At 46.7% G+C, this 24,694-nt stretch overlaps 1 protein-coding gene across 1 annotated transcript in view; it reads left to right on the forward strand.

The window, feature by feature from the left end:
* Positions 1–639: 639 nt before the first annotated feature.
* NDUFA12 (NADH:ubiquinone oxidoreductase subunit A12) overlaps positions 640–24,694 on the forward strand; it is a 50,672-nt gene continuing 26,617 nt past the window's right edge. The window contains exon 1 of the mRNA XM_067559805.1: positions 640–838. Within this exon, the coding sequence (XP_067415906.1) occupies positions 744–838 (95 nt within the window). The 5' untranslated portion in view covers positions 640–743. The remainder of the gene's footprint in view (positions 839–24,694) is intronic.

Here is a 24,694-nt window from a genome sequence, read left to right on the forward strand (position 1 = left end):
GACCTTTCTGTTTCTTGATCCCAGATACAAAAGTCAGAGACAAGAACAGGAACAACAGGCTAAAATGTTACTGATGGAATGTCTATCTGAATTCTCTTCTAGTATTTAAAGCTTGTTATGAAAGAGGGTGTGTCAGATTGTTGTATCAGAATAGTGAACTGTAAACATAAATGTACAGAAGATACAATAATAGATCAGCATGTTACTTCTTAAAAGACCTGCATTCCTGCCCAGCTAGTTTACAAATAGCGGAGCGCGCTTTTAGTAGCCGCTTTTAGTACGGCTAGGAGCGGCTACACAGATTAACGCCAGCGGAGGGAGGGGTCTGCATCGGGCTCCCAGAGCAGCCAGCCTTGCGGGCAGAGGACATAACCCGCTACCCCAGCGGCCCCCGCCTGCCCGCCCAGAGCCGGGCCGCTTCGCTTGATACCGTTCGGCGCCGGGGGCACCAGCCTTTGACTGGCAGGCCGGGCAGCCCGAGGCCCGGGCTGCACCCCGGAGAGCCGGAGCCCTAGGCCAGGCCGGGCCGGGAGGGGGACGAGGCCGCTCCCCTCGGGTTCCCGCCCCGCCCGGCTGTGAGCTGAGGGGCGGCGCTGCCGGTCGGTCGGTCTGTCTGTCTGTCTGTCTGGCCGTGCCGGAAACCAGCTCGCTCCGGGACCGTCCCCGTCGTCGCCCGGAAGTGCCGGTGGCGGCTGCGCCAGCTCCTGCTCCTGCTCCCGGCCGGCCGCGGGGTCCGCGCCGCGATGGCGCTGGCGGAGTACGCGCAGCTCCTGAGGCGGGCGCTGCAGCAGCTGGGGGCTCACGGCGGCATCCGCGGCGCCATGTGGCAGCTGCTCAGGTAAAGAGCCCCCGGGGCCCGCCCCTCGGCCTGGGGCCGGCCAGCGACACCCTCCCCCGGGAACGGGGCTGACCTTGGAGCAGGGAGACGCCGACCTCTGGTGCCGGCGAGCGGGGCTGTCCCAGCGTCCCCCTGCCCGCGGCGGCTCGCTTGGCTGGGGCGGTGCAGGCCGCGCTGGGGGCCTTCCTCGGAGTCGCTTTGGGGGCGGGCTGGGGAGGCAGGATGTGCAGCTGAGTCTGTCTGCTCTCATGGGAGGGAGGGAGGGAGGGTTTTTGCTGTCCTTGTTATAGCGAGCGGCCTTGAAGCACCTTTCCCCGTCCCTCACCTTGGCTGGGTATGGGGTAAGCCCTTTGGGCTAGGCAGTGAGCTGCTATCGTGGGAAGGGAGGGCAAAGAAGGGCACTGGGGTGCCGTCTGTCCTGTAGTTTCATAGCGACTGTACAGCTGCTTTATTGTGGTTCCTGCCTTGAGGGCAGAGGAGAGGACGGGCCTAGATGGCCTGTGGAGGCCCCGTCCAGTCCTACACGTCTATGATTCTCCTCTCTGAAGGTGGGTCTAGGTGTGATGACTTTTGCTGTTTGTTTTTCAACTGGATGCTACCAAGCTCATATAGTATGGCTTGCAAATTACACTTGTCTAAGCTCCAAGATAGGGTCCATTAGAGTCAATTGTCTTCTGCGTCAGGTGTAACAGAGCACATTCTTTCTTCGTGTGACTTCATAGGGCTTGTCTACTCTCTCGCTTACACTGGCAAAACTTTTGTTGCTCAGGGGTGTGAAAAAACATCCCGCTGAGCAACATGAGTTTTGCTGGCCTAAGAGCTAGTGTAGCCGTGTTGTTAGCAGGACAGAGCTCTCCTGCCAGTGTAATAAAACCACCTAAACAAGGGGTGGTAGCTATGTTGGTGGGAGAGCTGTGCTGTCTACACTAGCACTCATGCCAGCAAAATTTATGTCACTCAGCGGGGTGTTTCTTCACATCCCTTAGCGACAAAAGTTTTGCCGGTGTAAGTGTAGACAAACCCATAGAGAGTGCTGCTGTTAGAGTCACAGGCCTAGCCACATGACCACACCACCTTTTAAACAGTACTTGGTAATTAGTGAGTGCACTTGATTCCCTTGACTGAGACCAAGGCTGTAACATACTTTGTCACTTCTAACAATGCCCTCCCAGTTTCTTTGTCTGCCAGTTGGAGCAGTCACAGATGCAGCCTCTTCTTTCTTTGGCATATTTAATCCCCAGTATGCCTGTTGTTCCAGGATGCAGTCTGTCTGCGAGAATGGTGTATCTGCAATGAAGTGACTGCTTTGGGAAGTATTTAAAAAAAGAGCTGACCTGAGTAGAATAGGTGAAGATCATCGTAGGTGGTCCCTCAAATCCTGTGTTTTATCCAACATGTACAAACAGAAATTACCCAAGCATATGCCTTTCTTGCTCTAAGGCAGAACAACAGGAGACTAAAGTTCACTTGAAAGCTGGCAGGTATCTGTAATGGCTATCTGGCACCTTTCTTTTACCAGGAATGGTGGTGGTTTTTTTCCTGTCATCTCCCATCCCCAAAATACTAAGAAAGCTTCAGTAAGACTGAGCCTGGGTGACTTTAATCCCTCTTGCACAGCAAATCTAAGCACAGCAAATCTGGTTCTCAGAGCTTCTGGCTCTCTTCTGTTTCACTCTCCCCTTAAGTCAAGATCTCTGCCTGAGCTGAGTGACAGAGTGATGCTTTCTAAGGTTACCAGATAGCAAGTGTGGAAAATTGGGACACCTTTTTTTCAGGGGTGGGCGGGGACCATACTTGCATATATAGACACAGCCTGTAATATTGGGATGTCTGGTCACCTTAGTGACCTAGTAGTGGCTGGTTATCTGTTGAACAAAACTTGACCCAGGCAGCTGGGATGGTTTACTTAGCTCCTGTTTCTACCTACCATGTTTCTGTGAAGGGAATCTTGGTATTTGTTCATCCCCTGGTGAATGAATTTTGAAAAGACCTAATGGACTTTTACATTCCCAAATGGCAGCCTACTGATTCTTGCAACTTGAATTTGGTAACAAAACTAATAGGAGGTCTCTCTTAGCCCTGGGATCTTGTTTTCTGTATCACCTTTTACTGTAGATCTCATTTCTGGTAGCCATTACCACAGCCAATATGATCGGAGAAAGAGGGTCTCCTGACAGCCAACTTGCCTTATGCAGTACTTTACAATGTATTCAGGCCTGACTCAAGCTTTCTGACTACAATTGTATCTTTCTTAAAGATTATCACTGTCTTCCTTCCAAAAGCCCCAGAACCTTAAACTCCCTGGGTTTTAAGTTTTTAGCTAGTATTAAGACAGGATTAAGCTGTATTAGAAAGGCAAACATGATCTGTGGCTTTTGGAGAAGTCTGTGTCTCCAGCCATTTCAGCTCAAAGAAAAAGTGGAGAAATGATGCATTTGCTGATGATGTAACTATTTGATGTTTCTGTGCCTGAATATCTTAGGACTCATTCAACTAGGGGAATGGCAGTCAATGGCATGCATCTGGAATGTCCCTTTATCTAAAATCCGTTGGCCTGCTACATGGGGCTTGGTTCCTATCTTCATGGATAGTTATTTTCTTGTTCTTGCACTGAGAGTGCAGTACTTCAATTGCTGCCTAGCTAGTAGGGTTCATCAGGGAAGGTGTAAGGATCTGTGGGGCTAGAACCTGAGTGTGCTGGTGTCTGAGTGACGGCTGCATCCATGCTGCCTCTGGCAGCTCTAGCAGAGAAGCAGTTGATGGGCTCTGAGCCTTTTGGGGTCAAGCACCACTAGATGTCCTGTCCACAGATGTCCTAACTGGCAGAGCCTACTATTTTCCCTGATTGGCCCAGGCACACTGTTTAAGGCCTTGAGGAAACACTTGCAGGTTATCTGTTCAACTAGGTAGATCCCCAGCTTGCAGCTGCAAATGGACCTTGCTGTGCACTCCTGTTACTTTGCCTGACTCCTGGTTTTTGGCTCCAGCCCTGCTCCCAAATCCTGGGCTCACTTCTGATTCCTGATCCCCGCCCCTGCTCTGCTCCTGAATCCTTGCCTTGCCTTGCCTTGGTTCCTGGTTCCCTGCTCAGCTCCTGACAACTCACCCTGCCTCTGTTCCACTAACCCCATTTCAGCTGATTCACTTGGCTCTGACCCAGTGCAGCTCATTGACCTCAACTCCAACCTGATCCTATGACATGACAGTAAAACGGGTTGTTGCTTCTGGCCTTGATCCTCTAGACTGAATTTGGACCATGTCCACTCCAACCCAGGCCCCGGCCTTGACCTGTGCCCTGTAGCTAGGATTCTGACAGATTGTCACTGCTAGCTAGCGAGTGGTCTGTAGCAGGCTCTATGGAGGCAATGCCATGAAAAAGACAAGGGATGATTTGTCTTCACTGAGCTACTCTGATGCTCCCTCTCCCTTCTTCTTTTTGGAAATTAGCTTTAAATAGGGCTTCTGGAGGTAGAGAGGAACTAAGCCTATTAGAGAGGGCACCCCATAATTGCAAGGATGCATGGCTGTGCCCTCAACTCCTACAGCGTTATCTCCATGGACACAATATATTCAGAGAACAATAGTTACTAATGGTAATTTTTCAGTCAGATTTTCACAGGATGCCACCTTCCAGAACTAAAAAATTGCAGCCCCACAGACAGTGTTCTATAAACACTGTATAGAGCTTTGGCATCCCTAATTTATCTTTTGAGCATTTAAAAGTGTTCATATGTTTAACATAGGTTTGTTTGGACTTCAGATTTGTTAGCACTGTCAGAACAAGGAAGTTGTGGAGATGGAGTCTTTTCAAGTTAAAGATGTAGAGTGTTTTGGAAAATGACTTCTAAGCTCCATGTTACCTAAAATAGATTTTCTGTGCAGTGACAGAGGTAATTATGTGATGAGTAAAATAATCATGCCTGTCTCAAAGTATTGTGAATCTTGTTTGAATGTTTATGAAGGGCTTTGAGAACCTCATCTGAAAGGCACTATGTTCTTTATTAGTGTTTGCATGTTCATTTTGTTTTTAATAGGATTCAGTTCCAGGATCCATTCTTGTTGAAGAAATGTCTTTCAAGCTATAGCTTTCCTATGATGTTTTGTGTTATTGCAAATAACACATGCTGGGTACTATCAGTATACAAATCAGGACCTGGATTGGATCATATAAATGGACTAAAATTGGTGAAGAGCATACAGTGTTTTCCTGTTACAGGATGAGGAGACTTGTATCTTTTTTCTTATTATAGTACCAACATGGTAACTTTGCTGGTTTTCATATGATTCATAGGTTAATTTAGGACCAGAAGGGACTATTAAATCATCTAGTCTTTCCTTCTGTGTAACACATCACACATGATAGAATTTCATCCAGTTACTCCTCTGTTGAGCTCAGTAATTTTTGTTTGACTAAAGCATATCTTCCAGAAAGGCATTTAATCCTGAAGACATCAAGAGATAGCGAATCCACCACTTCCCTCAGTAGTTTGAGCCAATGATTAATCACCCTCGCTGTTAAAAATTTGTGCCTGACTTGTAATTTGAATGTGTTTGGCTTCAGCTTCCACCATCAGTTCTTGCTATGATTCTACTCACCTAGATTAAAGAAGTTTTTAATACCGTGAAGGTAACTGTACACCATAATCAAGTCACTCCTTGATCATCTTCTTGATAAACTAAGTAGACAAAGTTACGTGATATGGTGAATTAATGTTATTTTATGTATGGGGTGTTGGAAGTAAAACATATGGTTGGACACGAGACAGGGTATTAACATCTGAGGACTCCATAAAGGCTTGTTTGGATGCCAGGAACCATCGTTGGAATGTTAGATATCAGTAGAAGGAGAATTGGGGCTTGCCAGCTAGAAGTGGGATTTTCTGCGACCTAACTGAAGGTGCCAGAAATGGACACTCAGGACACCAGAGATGAGTCCATCAGGGACTGTAGGAGTCCAGGCTACCAGGAAGGTGGGATTGAGACTAAATGCAATAGGATCTAGCAACTTCTCAGAAGGAAATCTGAACTGGATCTATAATAAGACTTCCCTGTCCTTGAGAGGGTAGAGGAAACCTCTATATGAACAGTGAATTAGTTCATTCATGAGTTTAATTGTAAGTAATAAAGTAAGTTGGCTAACCAAGTCTGGAGTGGGGCTGTAGTGGCTGCGTTTTCCTGCAGTGGCCTTCAAAGAGCACCTACCATATTAGTGAGCACCCTGCTCCTGGGGCCGGGGGTCCTTGCAATAAGGAAGTAGAGTGAGGGGGGTGACATGATATGACACTTCCAAGTGCAAAGGTTGGTGATGGCAGCAATTATAGTTTCCAAGGCCAAAAGGGACCATTGTGATCATCTTGTCTGACCTCCTATATAACACAGGCCATAGAACTTCCCCCAAATAGTTTCTGGAGCAGATCTTTTAGAAAAACATCTAATCTTGAATTTAAAATAGTCAGTAATAGAGAGTCCACCATGACCCGTGGTAAATTGTTCCAATGATTAATTACACTCCCTGTTAATCATGTACACCCCATTTCCCGTCTGAATTTGTCTAACTTCAACTTCCAGCCATTGGATCATGTTATAATACCTTTCTCTGCTAAGTTGAAGAGTCTATAATTAAATATTTATTCCCTGTGTAGATACTTGTAGACTGTAATCAAGTCATCCCTTAACCTTCTTTGTTAAGCTGAAATAGATAGAGTTCTGTGACTGTATCGCTATAAACCATGTTTTCTAATCCTTTAATCATTATTGTACATTTTTCTGAACCCTCTCCAATTTATCAATATCTTTCTTGAATTCTGGACACCAGAACTGTACACAGTATCCCGGCAGCGTTACAAATATAGAGGTAAAATAACCTCTCGACTTCTACTCGAAACTTTCCTGTTTATGCATCCCAAGTTCACATTAGCTCTTTTGGCCACAACATCATGCTGGGAGTTCCTGTTCAGCTGATTATCCACCACGACCTCCAAATCTTTTTCAGAGTCACTGCTTCCCAGGTTAGATTCCCCCATCATATAACTATGGCCTACATTCTTTGTTTTTAGATACAGCTAAATCTAAATGCATATATTAAAACACATTGTTTCTCTGCACCCAGTTTACCAAGAGATCCAGATTGCTTTGAATCAGTGACCTGTCCTCTCCATTATTTCCCACTCCCCCAAATTTTGTGTCATCTACAGACTTGATCACTGATAGACTTTTTTTATTTCAATGTTATGTAAAATAGTGTAGGGCCAAGAACTGATCCCTGCCAGACGCACACCTGCTTGATGATGATTCCCATGTATAATCACATTTTGAAACCTATCACTTAGCCAGTTCTTAATCCATTTAACATGGTACACATTACAAAACTAGAATGATATAAAATTAATCAAAATGTTATGCGGCAGCAAGCCAAAGTATATTATTCAACACTTATTACTTCTGTCTGCCTAACTTGTAATTTCATTAAAAAATCATGTGAGTTTGACAGGATTTATTTTCCATAAAACCGTGTTGATTTGCATTAATTACGTTACCTTCCATTAATGCTTTAGTAATTGAACCCATATGAGCCATTTCATTATCTTGCCCAGGATCACTATAAGACAGAGATCTATAATTATCCAGGTCATCCCATTTACCTTTTTAAAAATTGGCACACCATTAACTTTTTTCCAGTCTTTTGGAACTTCCCGAGCGCTCCAAGACTTACTGAAAATCAGCATTAATGGTCCAGTGAGCTCCTCAGCCAGCTCTTTTAAAACTCTTGGATGCAAGTTATCTGGACCTACTGATAAGTGTTATCACCAGGCAATGAGACTGTATCCTGTTTTTCCCCAAATAAAGAACAGAAATATTTATTGAACTCTTCTGTCTCTTCTGAAGTATTATTGATAATTCTACCATTTTTATCTAGTAATATACCCATACTATAATCAGGATTCTTTTTGTTCCTAATATTTTTTTTTTTAAATCTCCTCCTTGTTGTCCTTAGCTCTGCTGGCCATTGATAAGGGAAACAAAAAGGGGCACAAGGAGAAATCTATTTCCTACAGTTCCTAACTTCTGACTTATATTAATTTTATTATATATACATTTGTCACTATCTTCATCCTCCCTCTAAACCAGGTTGGTTTTTTAACCAGCACAGCTTTCTTCCTCAATTATGGGATTGTGGTTTTTTTGGGAATCCAGTAAGGTGTTCTTAAATGATTCCCAATTATCATTCTTGTTTTTCTGATTAAATTCTTCTTCACTGATGGCTCATTCTCACAGGCATTTGGCTCATAATTGTTTTCAGCTTTGTGAAATTGACCCTGTTAAAGCACCAAATATATATGTTGTAGATCTGGACTTTATGCTGATTGCACATTATAAATGTGATCGAGTCATGATTACTGGTACCTAAGCTACCATTATTTTTTAGTCCTGTGAACAGTTTCTTTGTCTGTTAAGACAAGGTGTAATAAAGAATTCCCCCATGTTGGCTGAAACACATTTTGAATTAGGAAATTGTCCTCTGTAATGTTTAGAAATTCCAAGGATGTTTTAGTACTGGCAGCATGAGACTGCCAGCATACGCCACTCAAATTCCTCCATGGCCACACAGTATTTTCCCCTGCACATTATAGATATGTGTATAAGGAGCAGGTCATACTGTTCCCTATGTCATTTGGCGGTCTGTAGCAGACACCAACTAAGTATCCCATCTTGTGCTTTATCTGTTATGACATTGATCCATAAACATTCATGATCATTTTCTTCCGAGTTATCAGTGACTCAGAAACCGGTAATGAATAGAGTCCCACTCCCCTTCCCATTTTGTTCACTCGATCTTTCCTAAATAGGCTATAATGATTTTAACATTTAAAATAACATAACATGTCATGCAGATGAATCCTATCAGGTTGCAGTAATACAAACTGGATCAAATTTATTCTCATAAATGAGCAATTGCAGTTCCTCTTGTTTGTTATCCAGGTGCCTAGCATCGGTGTATAGGCAATTAAATAATTTCTTTTCATGTTCTTTGGCATCTTGATTCGTTTGGTTCTCAACATCTCGATTTTGTGCTGAGTGCTCATGTCTTCCTTTTTGTTATTAGTTTAACAGCCCTCCTAAGTACTCTAGCCAGCCTGTCCCCAGGGCGGTTGGGCCCCCTTCTACTGAGGTGGAGGCTGTCCAAACTATACAGACCCCTCTCCTCATAGATAGTGGACCAGTGTTCCACAAAACCCAAATCCTCCACCTTACACCATTTACCTAACCAGTAGTTCACTTTCTGAATCTTTTCTCTTCCTTCACTTGTGGGGCAGGAAGGATCTCAGAGGCGATTGCTTGGATATTCTTCTTTTTCAGCATGCTTCAGAGTTCCCTGAAGTAATCAATTATCTGAGCCCAGGCTGTAGGAAACCTGGGGCTGTGACACAGCTTTTTAAGTCTTTCATTATAAGACATTTTTTCCAACCCTTGAATCATTTTTGTGGCTCTGTACTGCATCCTCAAATGTTTCAACAATCTTTTTAAAACATGAACACCACAATGGCATGCAATATTCCAGTATCGGTATCACCGCTGCCATATACAAGGAAAAATCACCTCCCTACTCTTGTTTATATATCTTGTTGACTTGCTTATCCACTGTGACCCCTTAATCTTTTCAGAGTTGCTGCTTTCCAGGATGTAGTCCTCCATTCTGTCAGTATGGCCTGCATTCTTTGATCCTAGATACATGTCCTGGCATTTGGCTGCAGCTCACTTTGAGTGACTGATTACTCTTCATGTTGAGGTTCACAGATCCATTACACTGGGTACTTCAGCCTGTTTGTAGTTTGGGGCAGAACCAGACCTGTCAGTCACTGGCAGCAGAGGACTGCCCCACTCTGTGAAGTTCCCTCTAGTTTTTCTGCTCTCATAGCTGCAGGTGGCTCAGGCAGGCATCCCTGCTGCATGGCTTTTCATGAGGGGAGTGAAGCTAGAAGGTCACATTCCCTAAAATTCCAAAATGCCAGGGTCACCAGGATTTAAGAGAGGTTCAGATCTGCAAAAAAGCAATCCCGATTTTGGACAGACATGCTGTCTGTGTAAGATGCTTAGGAGAGGGCCATATCCCAGCCAAGTGTATGCACTGCTCTAAGCTTAAGGCATGAACTCGACGAGATAGAGATCTCCGCCTCAAATTTATTCTCATGGAGAAGTCCCTACAGCCTACCTCCGAGTCAGAGACTGGAGAAAGTGGCAGCACTACAGCTCCAACTTCCAGTGTGAAAAAGAAGAGAGCCACGACCTCGCATGTTAGAGACGCGCCAAAATTCAAGCGGTCTCCAGCCAGGTCCTTACCCTCCCGTATCATCTACTTCAAGGGAGAGTTAAACTACGATGCCTGCTTCTGCTGGCACCATCGGGACCAAGGCCACATCGGCGCTGAGCCGAAAAATGGCATCAGCTACGGCACCAGCCAAATCGGTGCCAAAAGCCTCACTGGCATATATGCCACCGCCCTCGGCACCACCCTCGGTGCCATCACCATCGTCTACACTGACAAGGAAGAAAATAAAACCCACGGTACCGACAACCACACCTATAGAGCAGCCAGCCTCGGTGCCACCGGCACCAGCAAGACACTCTCAGCACCGTACACAGGATGACATGCCATCTCCCTCTCATTCCCCTCTCTATGGCACTGACAGATCGCCTTATATGCAGGCATCACAATCATCTATATCACCTATTCCCACTCCACTATCTAGCGACGACAAAGAAGGCTCACAAGAGGGTGTCTTCTCTCCACATCAGCCTTCCCCGGACAGAAGAGAATCTATGGTCTCACAGAAATCATTGGCCCAGATCAAGAGGACTATGAGAGAATGGATTGAACAGATGAAAAGTCTCTCGCCGAGATCTTACCGTTCACATGGCACATGGGATCCGGGCACATCCCATAGTACTCAACAACACATGCCTTCAACATCAGCCATAGCCTTAGAAAAGTCTGTTCCATCATCACCTATCCAGGACAAGGTCCTGGAGGAATCAGACGACGAAATTCAGGAGGAGAATTCCCCTGCCCACAACTCATCCTCGTTGCCAAATGAAGCAGTAGTGCCTTCTCCACTGACTATGGCAGACGACTGCAAACAATTTCAAGAACTATTCAAATATGTAGCAATATCTCAAGACATACCTTTACAAGAGGTTGAAGAGATCCAACATAAATTACTCCAGATATTGCATACATCAGCCAGGACTAAGATCTACGAATCAACGATGCCATAATGCAACCTGCGAGAGCATCTGGCAAACACCAGCATTAGTCTCTTCAACCTGTAAGAGGGCTGACAGAAAATACTGTGTTCCGTCAAAGGGGTGGAGTTTTTATTCACCCACCCTCCCAACTCTCTGGTGGTGGATGCAGTACATCACAGAAGTAAACAATCCCAGCCTAAATCCACTCCTGGCGATAAAGACATTTGGACCTATTTAGACACAAGGTATACTCCTCAGCATCCTTGCAATTTAGAATGGCCAACTATGCCTTACTGGACAAATATGATCATGATAACTATGCGGAAATTAATGAACTAAAACTGTACTTACCTGAAGAGAAGCAGACACAGTTGAAATGCCTAGTAGACGAGGCACAGCTGATCGCATGAACGGCTCTGCAGGCAGCTCTGGACGTAGCCAATACGGCAACTCCCAGGACAGCCATGGCCATTGCTATGTGCTTCGCCTCCTGGCTCCAATCGTCTGGCAGGCCAAGAAACAAAAGCTGAAGACTTACCCTTTGATAAAGACAAGTGAGATGTTACACTCCATGAAAGACTCCAGAATGACCCTCAGATGTCATACATACACCATCCTTCAAACGCAGAAGGTACCAACCCTATGAACGGAGAGACTTCTCCTCCAATCGCCTACAAAAGCCTTACGATAATTATAGGCAAAAACAACAGCCACAGAGGAGAAGGCAACCGTCAAACCACTCCACCTCTTCTCAACCAACTGTTGTTTTGAGGGTTCGGTCGAGGGTCTGAGACACACCTCACCTGCAGGAACACAAACCATTTTTGGACACCAATTGCGCCCCTTTTTCAACATGCAGGCAGCAATCACCACAGACAGATGGGCCCTAGAAATCATCCACATGGGCTACTCCATCCCCTTCACATTGACTCCACCCACTTCCCTTCCCGTACTTCTTCAGGGATCACTCCCATGAGCACCTGCTGCAGCAGGAAGTGCTACACTTGCTACACCTGGGAGCAATAGAGAAGGTTCCACTTCAATACAGCAGTAGGGGATTCTATTCCCAATATTTCCTTACAGAGAAGAAAAATGGGAGGTGGAGACCAATTCTAGATCTCAGGTCGCCCAACAAGTACATTCATGTTCAAAAATTCAAAATGGTCACTTTAGCAACGATCATCCCTGCATTAGAATGAGGAGATTGGTAATATGAGTAAGCGTCCTTTCGATTGAGGGCTGAGAACCAAACACCCTCTCATCGACGGTTCCTTCAGTTTATAGTTGGAACATTACTAAATATGCGATTTTACCCTCTGGCCTATCCACCACACCATGAGTCTTTTCCAAAGTACTCTGTGGTCACGACACATCTACAACGCATAGGTGTAATAATCTTTCCTCCTTCGAGTGCTTGCTCATGTCCATTCCACTATAAGTGAGTGCACGCCTCCGTGCACGGTTAACCAGAACTTTTTTCCCCTTAGCAGATCCCATAGGGCCAACTCCGGCGCCCCCTGGAGCCCTGTGCACATGTCGTGGTATATGAGGCACTGCCGGCCCTATGTCCCCTCAGTTCCTTCTTTCCGCCCGTGACAGTTGCTGGTACTAGCCTTGTTCTCAGCAAGTACTATTCCCCTTCTTTGAACTTGTTTGTTATTCTAAGTAGTTTAGTTAGTTAAGTAGTTAAGTGTTGTTAAAAAGAGTAGTTAGAGATAAGGCAAGTCCCTTCGGGGACTTAGAGCAGCCGGGCTATCCGGTCGCTGGGATTCAAGCCGTGTGCCTCCTGTGGGAAGGTCTTCCCACTCAGCGACCCCCACAACCGCTGCTTTAAGTGCGTGGGGGAGGAACACAGGAAAGAGAGTGCAAGATCTGCAGGGCTTTTAAACCGAGGACTCAGAAGGACCGAGAAATCCAGTTAAAAGCCCTGCTGATGGAGGCAGCACTCCGCTTGGTCTGCAGGGCCACACAGCAAGCGATACCAGAAGTCACTGGTACCAAGATGATGCTCCAGTACCTCTAGCTCTTTGGAGCGCACCTCCATTCGTCGGCTCTGTTCGCAGCGACAGAGGCAGTCCTCGTCGTCTTCCAGGTCAGAGGTGTTGAGAGGGCAGTCCCCGGCACGGAAGAACGTCTGGGACTGAGGATGTGCACGGCACCGCCGGTCCAGTGACTCGGGGTTTCCCAGTGCGGACAGTCATCGGGCAAGCCGATGCCCCCATAAAGCATCTCAGCCTTTGGCACAGTCAGCCCCGGGTTGGCCCCAGGGTCAATGGCTGCAGCAATGGCCTTATTGGGCCCAGGGGGTATCCAGATGGGGCCAGGGCCCCAATCCATCCTGTCATCGGGGCTGCGGTATGTGCCTCTGGCACAGGAGAGGGCCCACAGACATCACTCCTCAGATGGGGAGTCGGACCCCAAGGAGGGACCCTCAACGGGTGCATCCCTTCACCAGGAGGGAGCGCACCCACAGGACACGCCTCGGCAGTCCTCTTCCTCCTCACCTGACGAGGCAGTCTCCCAGGACCACTCAGCACCACTGGAGGATTTCAGGGCGCAGCAGGAACTGCTCAAGAGGGTAGCCTCCAACTTGAGGCTGGACGTGGAAGAGTTAGAGGAGGCTGAAGATAGCCTCTTTAACGTGCTGGCAGCGGCTGCCCTAGAGAGAGTGGCCCTCCCAGTCCACGAAAGGTTCCTTAAAATTGAAAGGCCCTGTGGCAAACCCCTTCCTCGGTCTCCCGTACGTCAAAGGTGGGAGTATTATGTCCCAGCCAAAGGGTTTGAAAATCTGTTCACTCACCCTGCCCCAGGAACCGTGGTGGTAGATGCAGCTAAATAGCGTGACTGGCAAGGTCAGCCAGGGTCCACTCCCAAGAACAAAGACAACAAAAAGTTGGATTTATTTGGGAGAAAGGTTTATTCCACAGCAAGCCTGCAGTTCAGGCTTGCCAACCATCAGGCCCTCCTGGGTAGATATAATTTCAACTTGTGGGACTCCCTCAGGCGCTTCACTGAGGCCCTGCCCCAGGACCAGGCTGCAGACTTTAACACCATCATGGAGGAAGGAACCACGGTGGCTAGGGCAGTGCTCCAGACGTCCTGTGACGCTGCTGACTCAGCGGGCAGGGCCATCTCCATGAGAAAGTGCTCATGACTGCAATCCTCGGGCCTGTCCCAGGAGGTGCAGCAGTCTATTCAGGACCTCCCCTTTCATGGGTAGGCCCTATTCTCCGACCAGACCGATGCGAAGCTGCATGGTCTGAAGGACTCCAGGGCCACGCTTCGCTCCTTGGGCCTATACACGCTCCAGTTTTCCAGGCATCAGTCACGGCCCCAGGCACAGCAGCAGCCAAGGCCTCTGCCCAGGCCTCTTCAACTCTATAGAAATAGAGACAGGAATAGGGCGTTTAGAAGGAGAAATCAGCCCCCCAGCTCATCCTCTGCCCCCACAGGGGGTCGGGCAACCAGAGGAGACAGTTTTGATGGTGCGCCCAAGAGTGGTGTCCCAACTGCTCTTCTGGATCCACCCCGCCCTTTCCTAAACAGATTAAGGCCCTTCTATTCCGAATGGGCAAAAATCACTTTGGACCGTTGGGTCCTTGGGATAGTCTCAGGGGGCTATGCCATACAGTTTACATCTACCCCCACCAACAACCCTCCCCCAACGTCCCTCTTCAGGGACTCCTCTCACGAGCAACTCCTCTTGCAGGAAGTGAACACCTGCTCAGCATAGGAGCAGTGCAAATGGTCCCTCAAGGCAGAAGGGGGAAGGGGTTCTATTCAAGGTACTTTCTCATCTCCCAAGGCGAAGGGGGGGGCTGAGATCCATATTAGACCTGCGTCGTCTAAACAAATATGTCAAACGACTCAGTTTTTGCATTGTTTCCCTAGCCTCCATAATCCCTTCCCTGGATCCAGGAGACTGGTATGCTGCCCACAACCTCAAAAATGCACACTTTCATTTGTCTACCCTCCCCAGCCACAGGCGTTTTCTCCATTTCACGGTGGCTGGCTCCCACTACCAGTTCACAGCCCTGCCCTTTGGCCTGTCTTCGGCTCCAAGGGTGTTCACCAAGTGCATGGCGGTAGTGGCTGTCCACCTGAGACGAAGGGGTGTGCAAATTTTTCCGTACCTGGATAATTGGCTGATCAGGGGCAGGTCCAGATCCCAAGTGCAGAAGAGCGTGACCCTCACTTGCTCCATGTCCAGCAGGCTGGGACTGCTCATAAACGAGCAGAAGTCCATACTAATCCCAGTGCAACGCATAGAATTCATTGGGGCCACCCTAGATGCTTCCCAGGCCAGAGCCTTCCTGCCTCAGCCACGTTTCGAGGCGATGGTCTCTCATCTCTCAACTGCACCGATGCCCCACAACAACAGCCAGGCACTGCCTTCAGCTGTTAGGCCACATGGCGGCCTGCACATACGTAGTGAGACTAGCTCGCCTGAGGCTCAGACTGCTCCAAGCATGGCTGGCCTCGGTATATGTGCCGAGCAGACAACCATTGCACCGGTTGGTCACAGTTCCCCCGCCCGTCCTAGCCTCCCTTAACTGGTGGTGGACTCCCAGAGCAGTGATGAAGGGAACTGTTTCCGTTGGTCATCCTAATTTCCGACGCTTCAGATATAGGATGGGGAGCCCACATCAGTGCCAACTTAGGCACTCAAGGGATCTTGTCGGGGGAGGAGAGGCTCCTGCACATCAACATGAAGGAGCTGAGGGCCATTCGCCTAGCATGCAAGGTGTTCCTCTTATTCCTGACAGCAGAGTGGTGCAGGTGTTGACGGACAGCATCGCAACCATGTTTTAAATAAACGGGGGGGGAAGCATGCTCCTCAGCCCTCTGTGAGGAAGCTACCTCTCTGTAAGACTTTGCCGTGAGGCACGATTTCCACTTAACTGCCTTTCACCTCCCGGGAGTGAGGAACGACGAGGCGGATCGCCTCAGCATGTCGTTTCTACCCCACCACGACTGGTCGTTGCGCCCAGAGGTGGTGGCTATGATCTTCCAGAAGTGGGGTGTTCCCCAACTGGACCTATTTGCATCGACCAGGAACACGAAGTGCACAAGGTTCTGCTCGTTCCAGGGTCGCGAGACTGAGTCGATTTCCGGCGCGTTCCTTATCGACTGGATGGGGACCCTCATGTATGCGTTCCCACCCATTCCGCACCTGCCCAAGGTCCGGCTGAAAATAAAGAGGGACAGGGCAAACATTATACTCATCGCTCCGGCCTGGCCAAGACAGCACTGGTTCAGCATGCCACTGGAACTTTCCATCGCCCCACCCCTGGAGCTCAAAGGCGACACAACCTTCTCTCCCAGGACCATGGTCGCCTGTTGCATCCGGACCTGGACTTCCTGCACCTCACGGCCTGGAGGCTCTGTGGCTGACTGAGGGAGAGAGAGCCTGCTTGGTGCAGGTTCAACAAGTCCTGCTTGGTAGCAGGAAACCTTGCACACAGGTCATGTACCGGGCTAAGTGGAAATGGTTTACCTCGTGGGCGGAGTCCTGGGGCATCCCACCCAGATTTTCTCCTGTACAGGTGACCCTGGAGTACCTGCTTCAGCTAAAGCTCCAGGGTCTGGTGCTGGCCTCACTGAAGGTTCACCTGGCGGCCATTTCGGCCTTCCATCAGCCGCTAGAGGGGAGATTGCTGTTCTCCCATCCCATGTCGGTCAGATTCCTAAGGAGGGTGGAGAGGCTTTATCCACAGGTCCATGACCCGGTGCCTCCCTGGGATCTCAACCTGGTCTTCTCAAGTCTCATGGGGCCCCCTTTGAACCCATGGCTTCATGCCCGCTACTCATGCTTTCATGGAAGGTAGCCTTAGTAGTGGCCATTACCTCAGCTAGGAGGGTCTCCGAGATAAGGGACTTGACCTCCAAGCCCCCTTATGCAGTATTCTATAAGGATAAGGTGCAGTTGAGGCCGCATGCAGCCTTCCTGCCCAAGGTGGTTTCCCAATTTCATTGTAATCAAGATATTTTTCTCCCTGTGTTTTTTCCCAAACCGCACGGTTCGGAGCAGGACAGAAGATGGTATTCGCTGGACGTGAGACGAGCCCTGGTCTTCTACATCGAGCGTACAAAGCCATTCTGGAAATCGACGCAGCTCTTCATCGCAGTGGCTGACCGGATGAAAGGCTCACCTGTCTCCACCCAGCGCATCTCCTCGTGGATTACATCTTAACAAGTTCTGCTCCGAGCAGGCGAGGGTGCCGCTTCCGGGAACCATCACCGCGCACTCAACCAGAGCTCAAGCCTCGTCTACGGCCTTCCTGGAGAGAGTGCCCCTGCAGGACATCTGCAAAGCTGCCACCTGGTCGTCAGTGCATACCTTCACGTCCCACTATGCTATCGTTCAGCAGGCGAGAGAGAACGCAGGATTCGGCAGAGCGGTGCTGAGAGCAACTCGCCGGTAACGCCTGCCTACCTCCAAGGTATTGCTTGTTAGTCACCTATAGTGGAATGGACATGAGCAACCACTCGAAGAAGAAAACACGGTTATTACCAGTAACTGATGTTCTTTGAGATGTGGTGTTCATGTCCATTCCACAACCCACCCCCTGTCCCCACTGCCGGAGTTGGCAGAAAGAAGGGACTGAGGGAGCGTAGGGCCGGCAGTGCCTCCTACACCGGCATGTGTGTGGGGCTCCAGGGGGCGCCGGAGCCAGCCCTACGGAATCTGCTAAGGGGAAAAAAGTTCCGGGAACCGTGCATGGAGGCGTGCACTCACCTATAGTGGAATGGATATGAGCAACACATCTCGAATAACATCAGTTACTGGTAAGTAACCTTGTTTTACCTGGATGACTGTCTTCTCTGAAGCCCAGCGTACGTGGAGGCAGAATACAATAGAGAGAACTATACATATTTTCCAAGAACTAGGCCTACTGATAAACTTTCAGAAATCAATCACGGTACCGACACAAACCCTAGAATTTATAGGAGCACAACTCGACTCAGCCACTGCAACAGCAATTCTACCAGCTCAGAGATTTCAGTCAATATTGAACCTTATACAAGAGGTAAAAACCAGTCCTTATATTACAACCCACACGTGCCTCCAACTGTTGGGCCATAAGGCAGCCACTACCTTCATGGTACAACATACCAGACTGCACATGAGAGGTCTCCAAGGATGGCTGGGTTCAGTCTTTACTCCAAGTAGGCACAGAATGAACAAACAACTAACAGTACCTCTGATAATCAAGGACTCTCTGGACTGGTGGATGAACCCAGACAACTTATGGCAGAGGCATACCATTCCAAAAGCGGGATACCATCAATCATAATTACCACTGACACCACATAGGTTTGGGCGCACACGTGCAAGGCCTCGCTGTCCAGGGTCAATGGATTTGGTCAGAAGCACAGTTACACATCAATCTATTTGAACTGAGAGCGGTATGCAAAGCATGTACCCATTTCCTACCACAAATAAAACACAAATCAGTCCAAATCATGACCGACAATGTGGCATGCATGTTTTACAGTTCGCTCACTCTGCATAGAGGCCATAAAACTTTGGAATTGGTGCATAAACTAGGGTGTAGATACTATCTGCTTCATACCTCCCAGGATGCATGAACACAACAGCAGACATGCTGAGCAGAGATTTGTGCTGGACTACGAATGGGAGATCGGCAACACAGTCCTATGCAACATTTTTCAAAGATGGAGCCACACCATCAATAGACCTATTCGCGACAAGACGGAATCACAAGTGCAATCAATTTTGCTCCAGAGCAGGTCACGGTTACCAATCTCTAGTAGACGCTTTCCTAATTGAGTGGAAAGGTGCACTACTATATGCAGTCCCTCCATTCCTTTGTTAGCACAGGTAATAAACAAGATACAATGGGACCGTTTCTCAATCATTCTCATAGCTCCAGCATGGCCCAGACAACCGTGGTACCCATACCTAACAAAAATGTCCATCCGCACCCCAATGAGACTTCCAATGGAGAGATCCCTCTTATCACAGAATGATGGCAGGACTTACTCACCCCAGTCCGGACGTGGTCCATCTGACAGCCAGGAGGCTCCTTAGTTCCAACCAATAGAGAGAATGTGCTTAAGGCAGGTCCGCAATGTATTGCTTGACAGAAGGAAACAGTCCACTCGCAAGACGTATCTGCAAAAATTGAAGAGATTTACAATATGGTGCCACACCAAAACCATAACAGCGAATTTGGCATCCCTACCACAGGTAGTTGATTAACTATTAGAATTAAAGATGGCAGGATTATCACTGAGCTCCATCAAAGTACACCTGGCGGCCATTAGTACATTTAATCAAAGTGGGTAAGCCTCGCCTGTTTTCTCACACCTGATCATGAAATGCTTCTTGACAGGACCAAAATTTATACCCAGAAATACGCAAGTCTACACCTGCCTGGGACCTAAGCAAGGTATTAAGGAGACTGATACATGCCCCTTTCGGGCCCCTGACCACCTGTTCTCTCCTCCATCTGTTGATGAAAGTGGCATTCCTAGTTGCCATCACCTTGGCGAGAAGTGTAGGTGAGTTGGGGCAGTTATGGCGCACCCTCCCCAATACTATTTTTCACAAGAACATTGTCACTATGAGACCACATCCAAAATTCTTCCAAGCATACATTTATAAACCACTATGCTATTACGAAAAACGCTAATATGGACACTCAACTAGGATCCACAGTACTATCATCAGTTACTGAGACTGCTCTCAAGTCCCCTCGCCAATAGCAGGACACTGCTCTACAGTCACCTGAAGTGGAGCACCCACAGGGACATCACTCGAAGAAGAGAAAGTCACTCACTTCATGCAGTAACCGAGGTTCTTCAAGATGTACGTCCCTGTGGGTGCTCCACTACACCCCCTTCTCCCCTCTACTTTGGAGTATCTATATTCTCCATGGTAGAGAAGGAATTGAGGGGGTTGGGCCACGCAAGCGGTGGTTAGGGTGCCAACAGCGCCATGAGACACGTTCCGTGCATGCGTGGCCCTCACAGTCACTTCTGCACAAATCTCCGATCGACAGCACCGGAACACCTGAAGTGGAGCACCCACAGGGGGACACGCCTCGAAGAATCTTGGTTACTGCATGAGGTGAGTAACTTTCTCTTCTGCCACCACGCTGCCAACAGGCTGAAGAACTAATTGTGACAGATTTGTGGATATTACTTGAAGAAAGGAATCTTTCAGATATGCACAAATACATTTTCCTATTTAGTATGTGTATTAAAAAAAGCAATTTTTTTCATCCTAATCCTTGGAACTTCAATGGAATCATAATCTTAAATTTAAGTACTAATTGATAGAGGTGGGCATTTAAATATGTATTTAAGTCTAGTAAATTTGGTTCAGTTGCCTTGTAAAGCTTTCTGGAGAACACAGAAGGTGGCATACTTTGAACAGACATGGGAAAAATTTAATTGCATAAAACTAACATTGAGATCAGCCAACAATCCCCAACTATTGGACATTTTTTCAGTATAGTATGCTATAGAAAAATCCATTTGCCATTTAGGGTGCTATTTATGACATTTTAACAGCATACTCTTATCCATCTGGTCCAAATATTGGATAGCTAAATCAAAGGTGTAAATCTAGAAGATTAAAAACAAAAATTGTATCGTGAAAATGTATTTTATGAATAAGAGACTGAACTGAGTCAGGTGAAATATTTTAAAGCTTTCTGAGGCAATTAGAATATAAATTTAAAGAATGAAGCTGCTTCCCCATATGTTCTGCGTATCTGATTCTTGGTGACAGCTCATTAGAGTAGGGTGGTTTACAGTTTATAAACATGAAAGCTTTCATGTGTGATTCTGTTTAGCAGCATCCAAAGATAAGGGGAAACTAAAAATGTTCAGTTTCAGGGAAGTGGTATGTCACTGTGCGTGGGAAAACACATGAATGTGTACATCTGTTAAACATGGAATTTGTTCCCTCTGTTGGGTATGCCTGATCATCTCTTTAATTCTAAATGCCATTTTAGATATTGTCTCACTGCAATTTTAAGTTTTTTATGATAAACGTAATAAAATGATAGTTTGTGGCAAGTTTACCATTTTAAATAAAAAATTACTCCTTTCCACTCAGCAGTTAGTTGTATATTTCTATAAACTACCTGCTGATTTAAAAAAAAAATTGACTGATCATGCTCCTGGATCAGTTGTTTGTTCTGCTAAATAAATTGCAGGAGGTTCCTTAAAGGGACACTGTCATTTTAAAAAAACATACTTCTGAAATGTTATTCCCTGTTGTTTACAGGTACTACCCAGAACAACTATAACAAAAAAACTTTGTGAGTAAACTCTCAAGATAGCACTGTCCTATGCTCAGCACAGTTTCTTTGAATTTGGTAATGTAGTAGGTTAAATTAACCAGATTAAGTCAATCCGTCTATATTCCTTCAATGTCAGCAATTACAATACAAAGCGAAAAGATACGTGATCATTACTGCATTCTCCAACTCTATGAGAACAAAGTTTCATATCAGGAAATACCATGTATGTAAATAGATACTATAAAAATCTTAAAATGAAAACTAGGTGTGTCAGCATTACAAAAGAGTTTGAAGCTGAAATGTCACAAGATAAAATTGAAACTCTAATAGTGGATCTCCCTGACGGCAACTCCTGGCAGTCATAGAGATGAATTGTATTAAACCTCCAGGGTCCCCTTTTTCACTGACTCTGCCATACATTTTCTCACTTCCTGGACAATACAGACTTCCAAGTATGTCAGATAGCAACTATTGTCATCTTGAAAATGGTAAGAAACTTCTAGATAGAAAAGTGAAGTTGTCCGTAACCTGGGTTTAAAGTATTTAAGGACCGAGTTCTGTCCTCACATAGGTGTTACTTCAGTTGACAAGAAGGCTGAATAGGACATGGAACAATACTGAAAATGTGAAGATGGGACAAACACCAATAACTAAGCCATTTAACAGTGGTTGGGGGTACCTAATTCTGACAGTCATTGTTAGTAGCTGTTCATTTTCCTACTGTGAATGGATGCATAGAGGCTAAGATTGTTTTCAAGGCAGCACAATGAGAGAGTGGCAGAGATGAGACTAGAGTTTAGGAGTTTTTTGGCTCCCAGGTCTATGCTTGGTCCACTAGAATTTACTGTCTCCTTGAGGAACACATCAAGTTATAATTTGATGCTAGTTTTTCTTAACATGATATAGCAATATCTCTGTTTTAATACACAATAAAATAAAAATAGATGCACTTTCCTAAAACCAGGTCATATCATTTAACTACAGCAGTGTTTCTCAATTAAATTTGGCCACGGAACCCTTTTGAACTCAATAAATAATTGTGGAACCCCCCCCAAACTCTTAAAAGTATTTTTACATATGGGGCCAAATAAAATTTCAAAATAAGCAATTAAATGACACTTACACTCGATACCCTCCACCGAAAAATCCGGGACATCTTCCCTTTTTCGGCGGCGCAGAGAACAGCTGCGAACGGCGGTGGCGGCGAACAGCTGCTCGCGGAACACTGGACCCCAATTGAGAAACACTGAACTACAGAATATAAATCATTTAATATCTTAACTTGAAAGCCAACTACTTGCCATTGAAGTTTATATCAATACCTTTAACTTTTTTCCACCCTTTTGCATTTCACTGTATGTTATATAATCAAAGAGTGTATCATAGACCTACAGCACAAATTTCTGCTACTTGCGGTATCATACCAGAGTAGCTGATAGCAGTAGTCGGTTGTTTTCCTCAATGTGGAGCAGTCAATACAGGGAATTGAAGCAGACATTTTTCCAGTGGATTTCATAGCTATTTGATAGCAGAAGAATTTTTACTCTTGGGATCTCTTCCAGGTTCTGAGGGGGTGAGTGGTGTCTAGTGGTTACAGACTTGCTTCACCACCATCCCCCCCTTACTCCCCACCCAATCCTCCCACACACACGTGAGCACACACTTCTGCTCCTGGTCCCTCCAACCTCTGTTGTCTTGGTACCTCCTTCACCCTGGCACCCCTCCACAGGCCTGGTTATAGTTTCCTCTGCTTTCCAGTCAGGCTCTTGCCTCCTCTTTGCTTCTTAAGTACCAGCACTGGAAGCAATGAGAGCACTGGAGAGAGTCTCCGTTTCTGTGCCTGTCACTGTAGTGGCTTCTGGCTGCAGGAAGCATTTGTAGGGAAAGTCCTGCTCAGCCCTTGCATCCTTGGGCTGGAGCATGCTCAGAACATATGGAATCTTTGTAGAATTTAGCTGCCAACTTCTAGCAAATCTCTACTGAACATGTGTGAACTTAGATTTTTCAGAGGCATATAACCAAATTGGGGTGGATGCTCACTAGTATGGCAAAATGCGTATTCCTGCCAAATTTCAAGTCCCTGCTCCAAAGCATAGAACTTCTTAATTAAATATTTGAGATTTTTTCAAATTGGGTAAATAATAATTTTCTGTAATACTTCTGAGAAATGTCTGAGCTGTTTTTGCTGAGTTTTTCCAAAAAATTGTGTGAGGCAGACTTTCTAGCTTAGAAGACATCAGCCCAAATAGTTTTAAGCCACTAAAAATCAGGTCTTAGAATGGAAAGTGTCAGGCAGCCATAACTGTAAGTGGTGTAGTAAAGAGGAAATAATCAGTGAAGACATGTCCCAGACTATTTAACTCATGTTTGTGATTTTTGATCTGAACAGAATGCAAGCCCTGGATTCAGTTAAATATTACTATGCTGGTAAAATGTACTGTACTTAATGAGATTTGAAACCAGCATCTTGGCCAGTTGTCATTAAAGATCCCATGGTATTTTTCATAAGACATGGGAAATGAACCTTGGTGTCTTTGCTGTATTCAAACTCTGTTACAACCCTTACAGCTCCAAGAAGATACAGTATTTTTCATGTCCTTCTAAAATGTTGTGTAATGTTGCTCTTTGCTGTGTAACAGTGGCATTGTGTCAGAGTTGGTTGCCCTCTAATGCAGGGTAAAGTAGACCCTGACTAGGGAACAGTTCTGCAAAGCCTTACTTATGACTGTTCCTGTGAAAGACAGTAGGACTATTCCTGTGATTAAAGACTGCTCATGAAATAGGTTGGGAACCACTGATGTAGCCTTTTTGGCTCGAGGGCCACAAATATCATTGTTACAACCTTGAAGGTCCACCAGTCTCTGCCAGCAGACCTCCCCCTATCCTCCTAATGCAGCCGGACAGAAGGAGTTCAGCGAGGTGGCTGCCTCCCTCCTCACTGATCTCCTTCTGTCTGGCTGCAGCAGGAAAACTGAATGCATCCAGTAGCCCCATGCACTCCACCTGGGTCCCTAGGCAGTGGCTCCCTTCTGCAGCCAAGAGGACAGAAGATCAGTGCTCCCCTCCCTCTGGCTCCAGCAGGGACTCAGTGCCTAGGGACTCAGGTGGAGCGCTTTGCTGTGCTCCCTCTTACAGCCAGGGCGAGGGGGAAGCGCTGATCTTCCACCCCCTTGGCTGCAGCAAGGAGCCTCCACTGGTCTTTTAGCCAAGCGGCAACACGTTCCACCTGGGTCCTTAGGCAGCAGCTACTTCTGCAGCCAGTGGGAGGGGAGTGACGGGCCCCTTTGGAAGTCCCTGCGGGCCATTTTTGGCTCCCAGGCTACAGGTTGGG

This window comes from Emydura macquarii, unplaced genomic scaffold (genome assembly GCF_026122565.2).
Source record: "Emydura macquarii macquarii isolate MOO-44397 ecotype Brisbane River unplaced genomic scaffold, CSIRO-AGI_Emac_v2 contig_2205, whole genome shotgun sequence".
NCBI lineage: Eukaryota > Metazoa > Chordata > Testudines > Chelidae > Emydura > Emydura macquarii.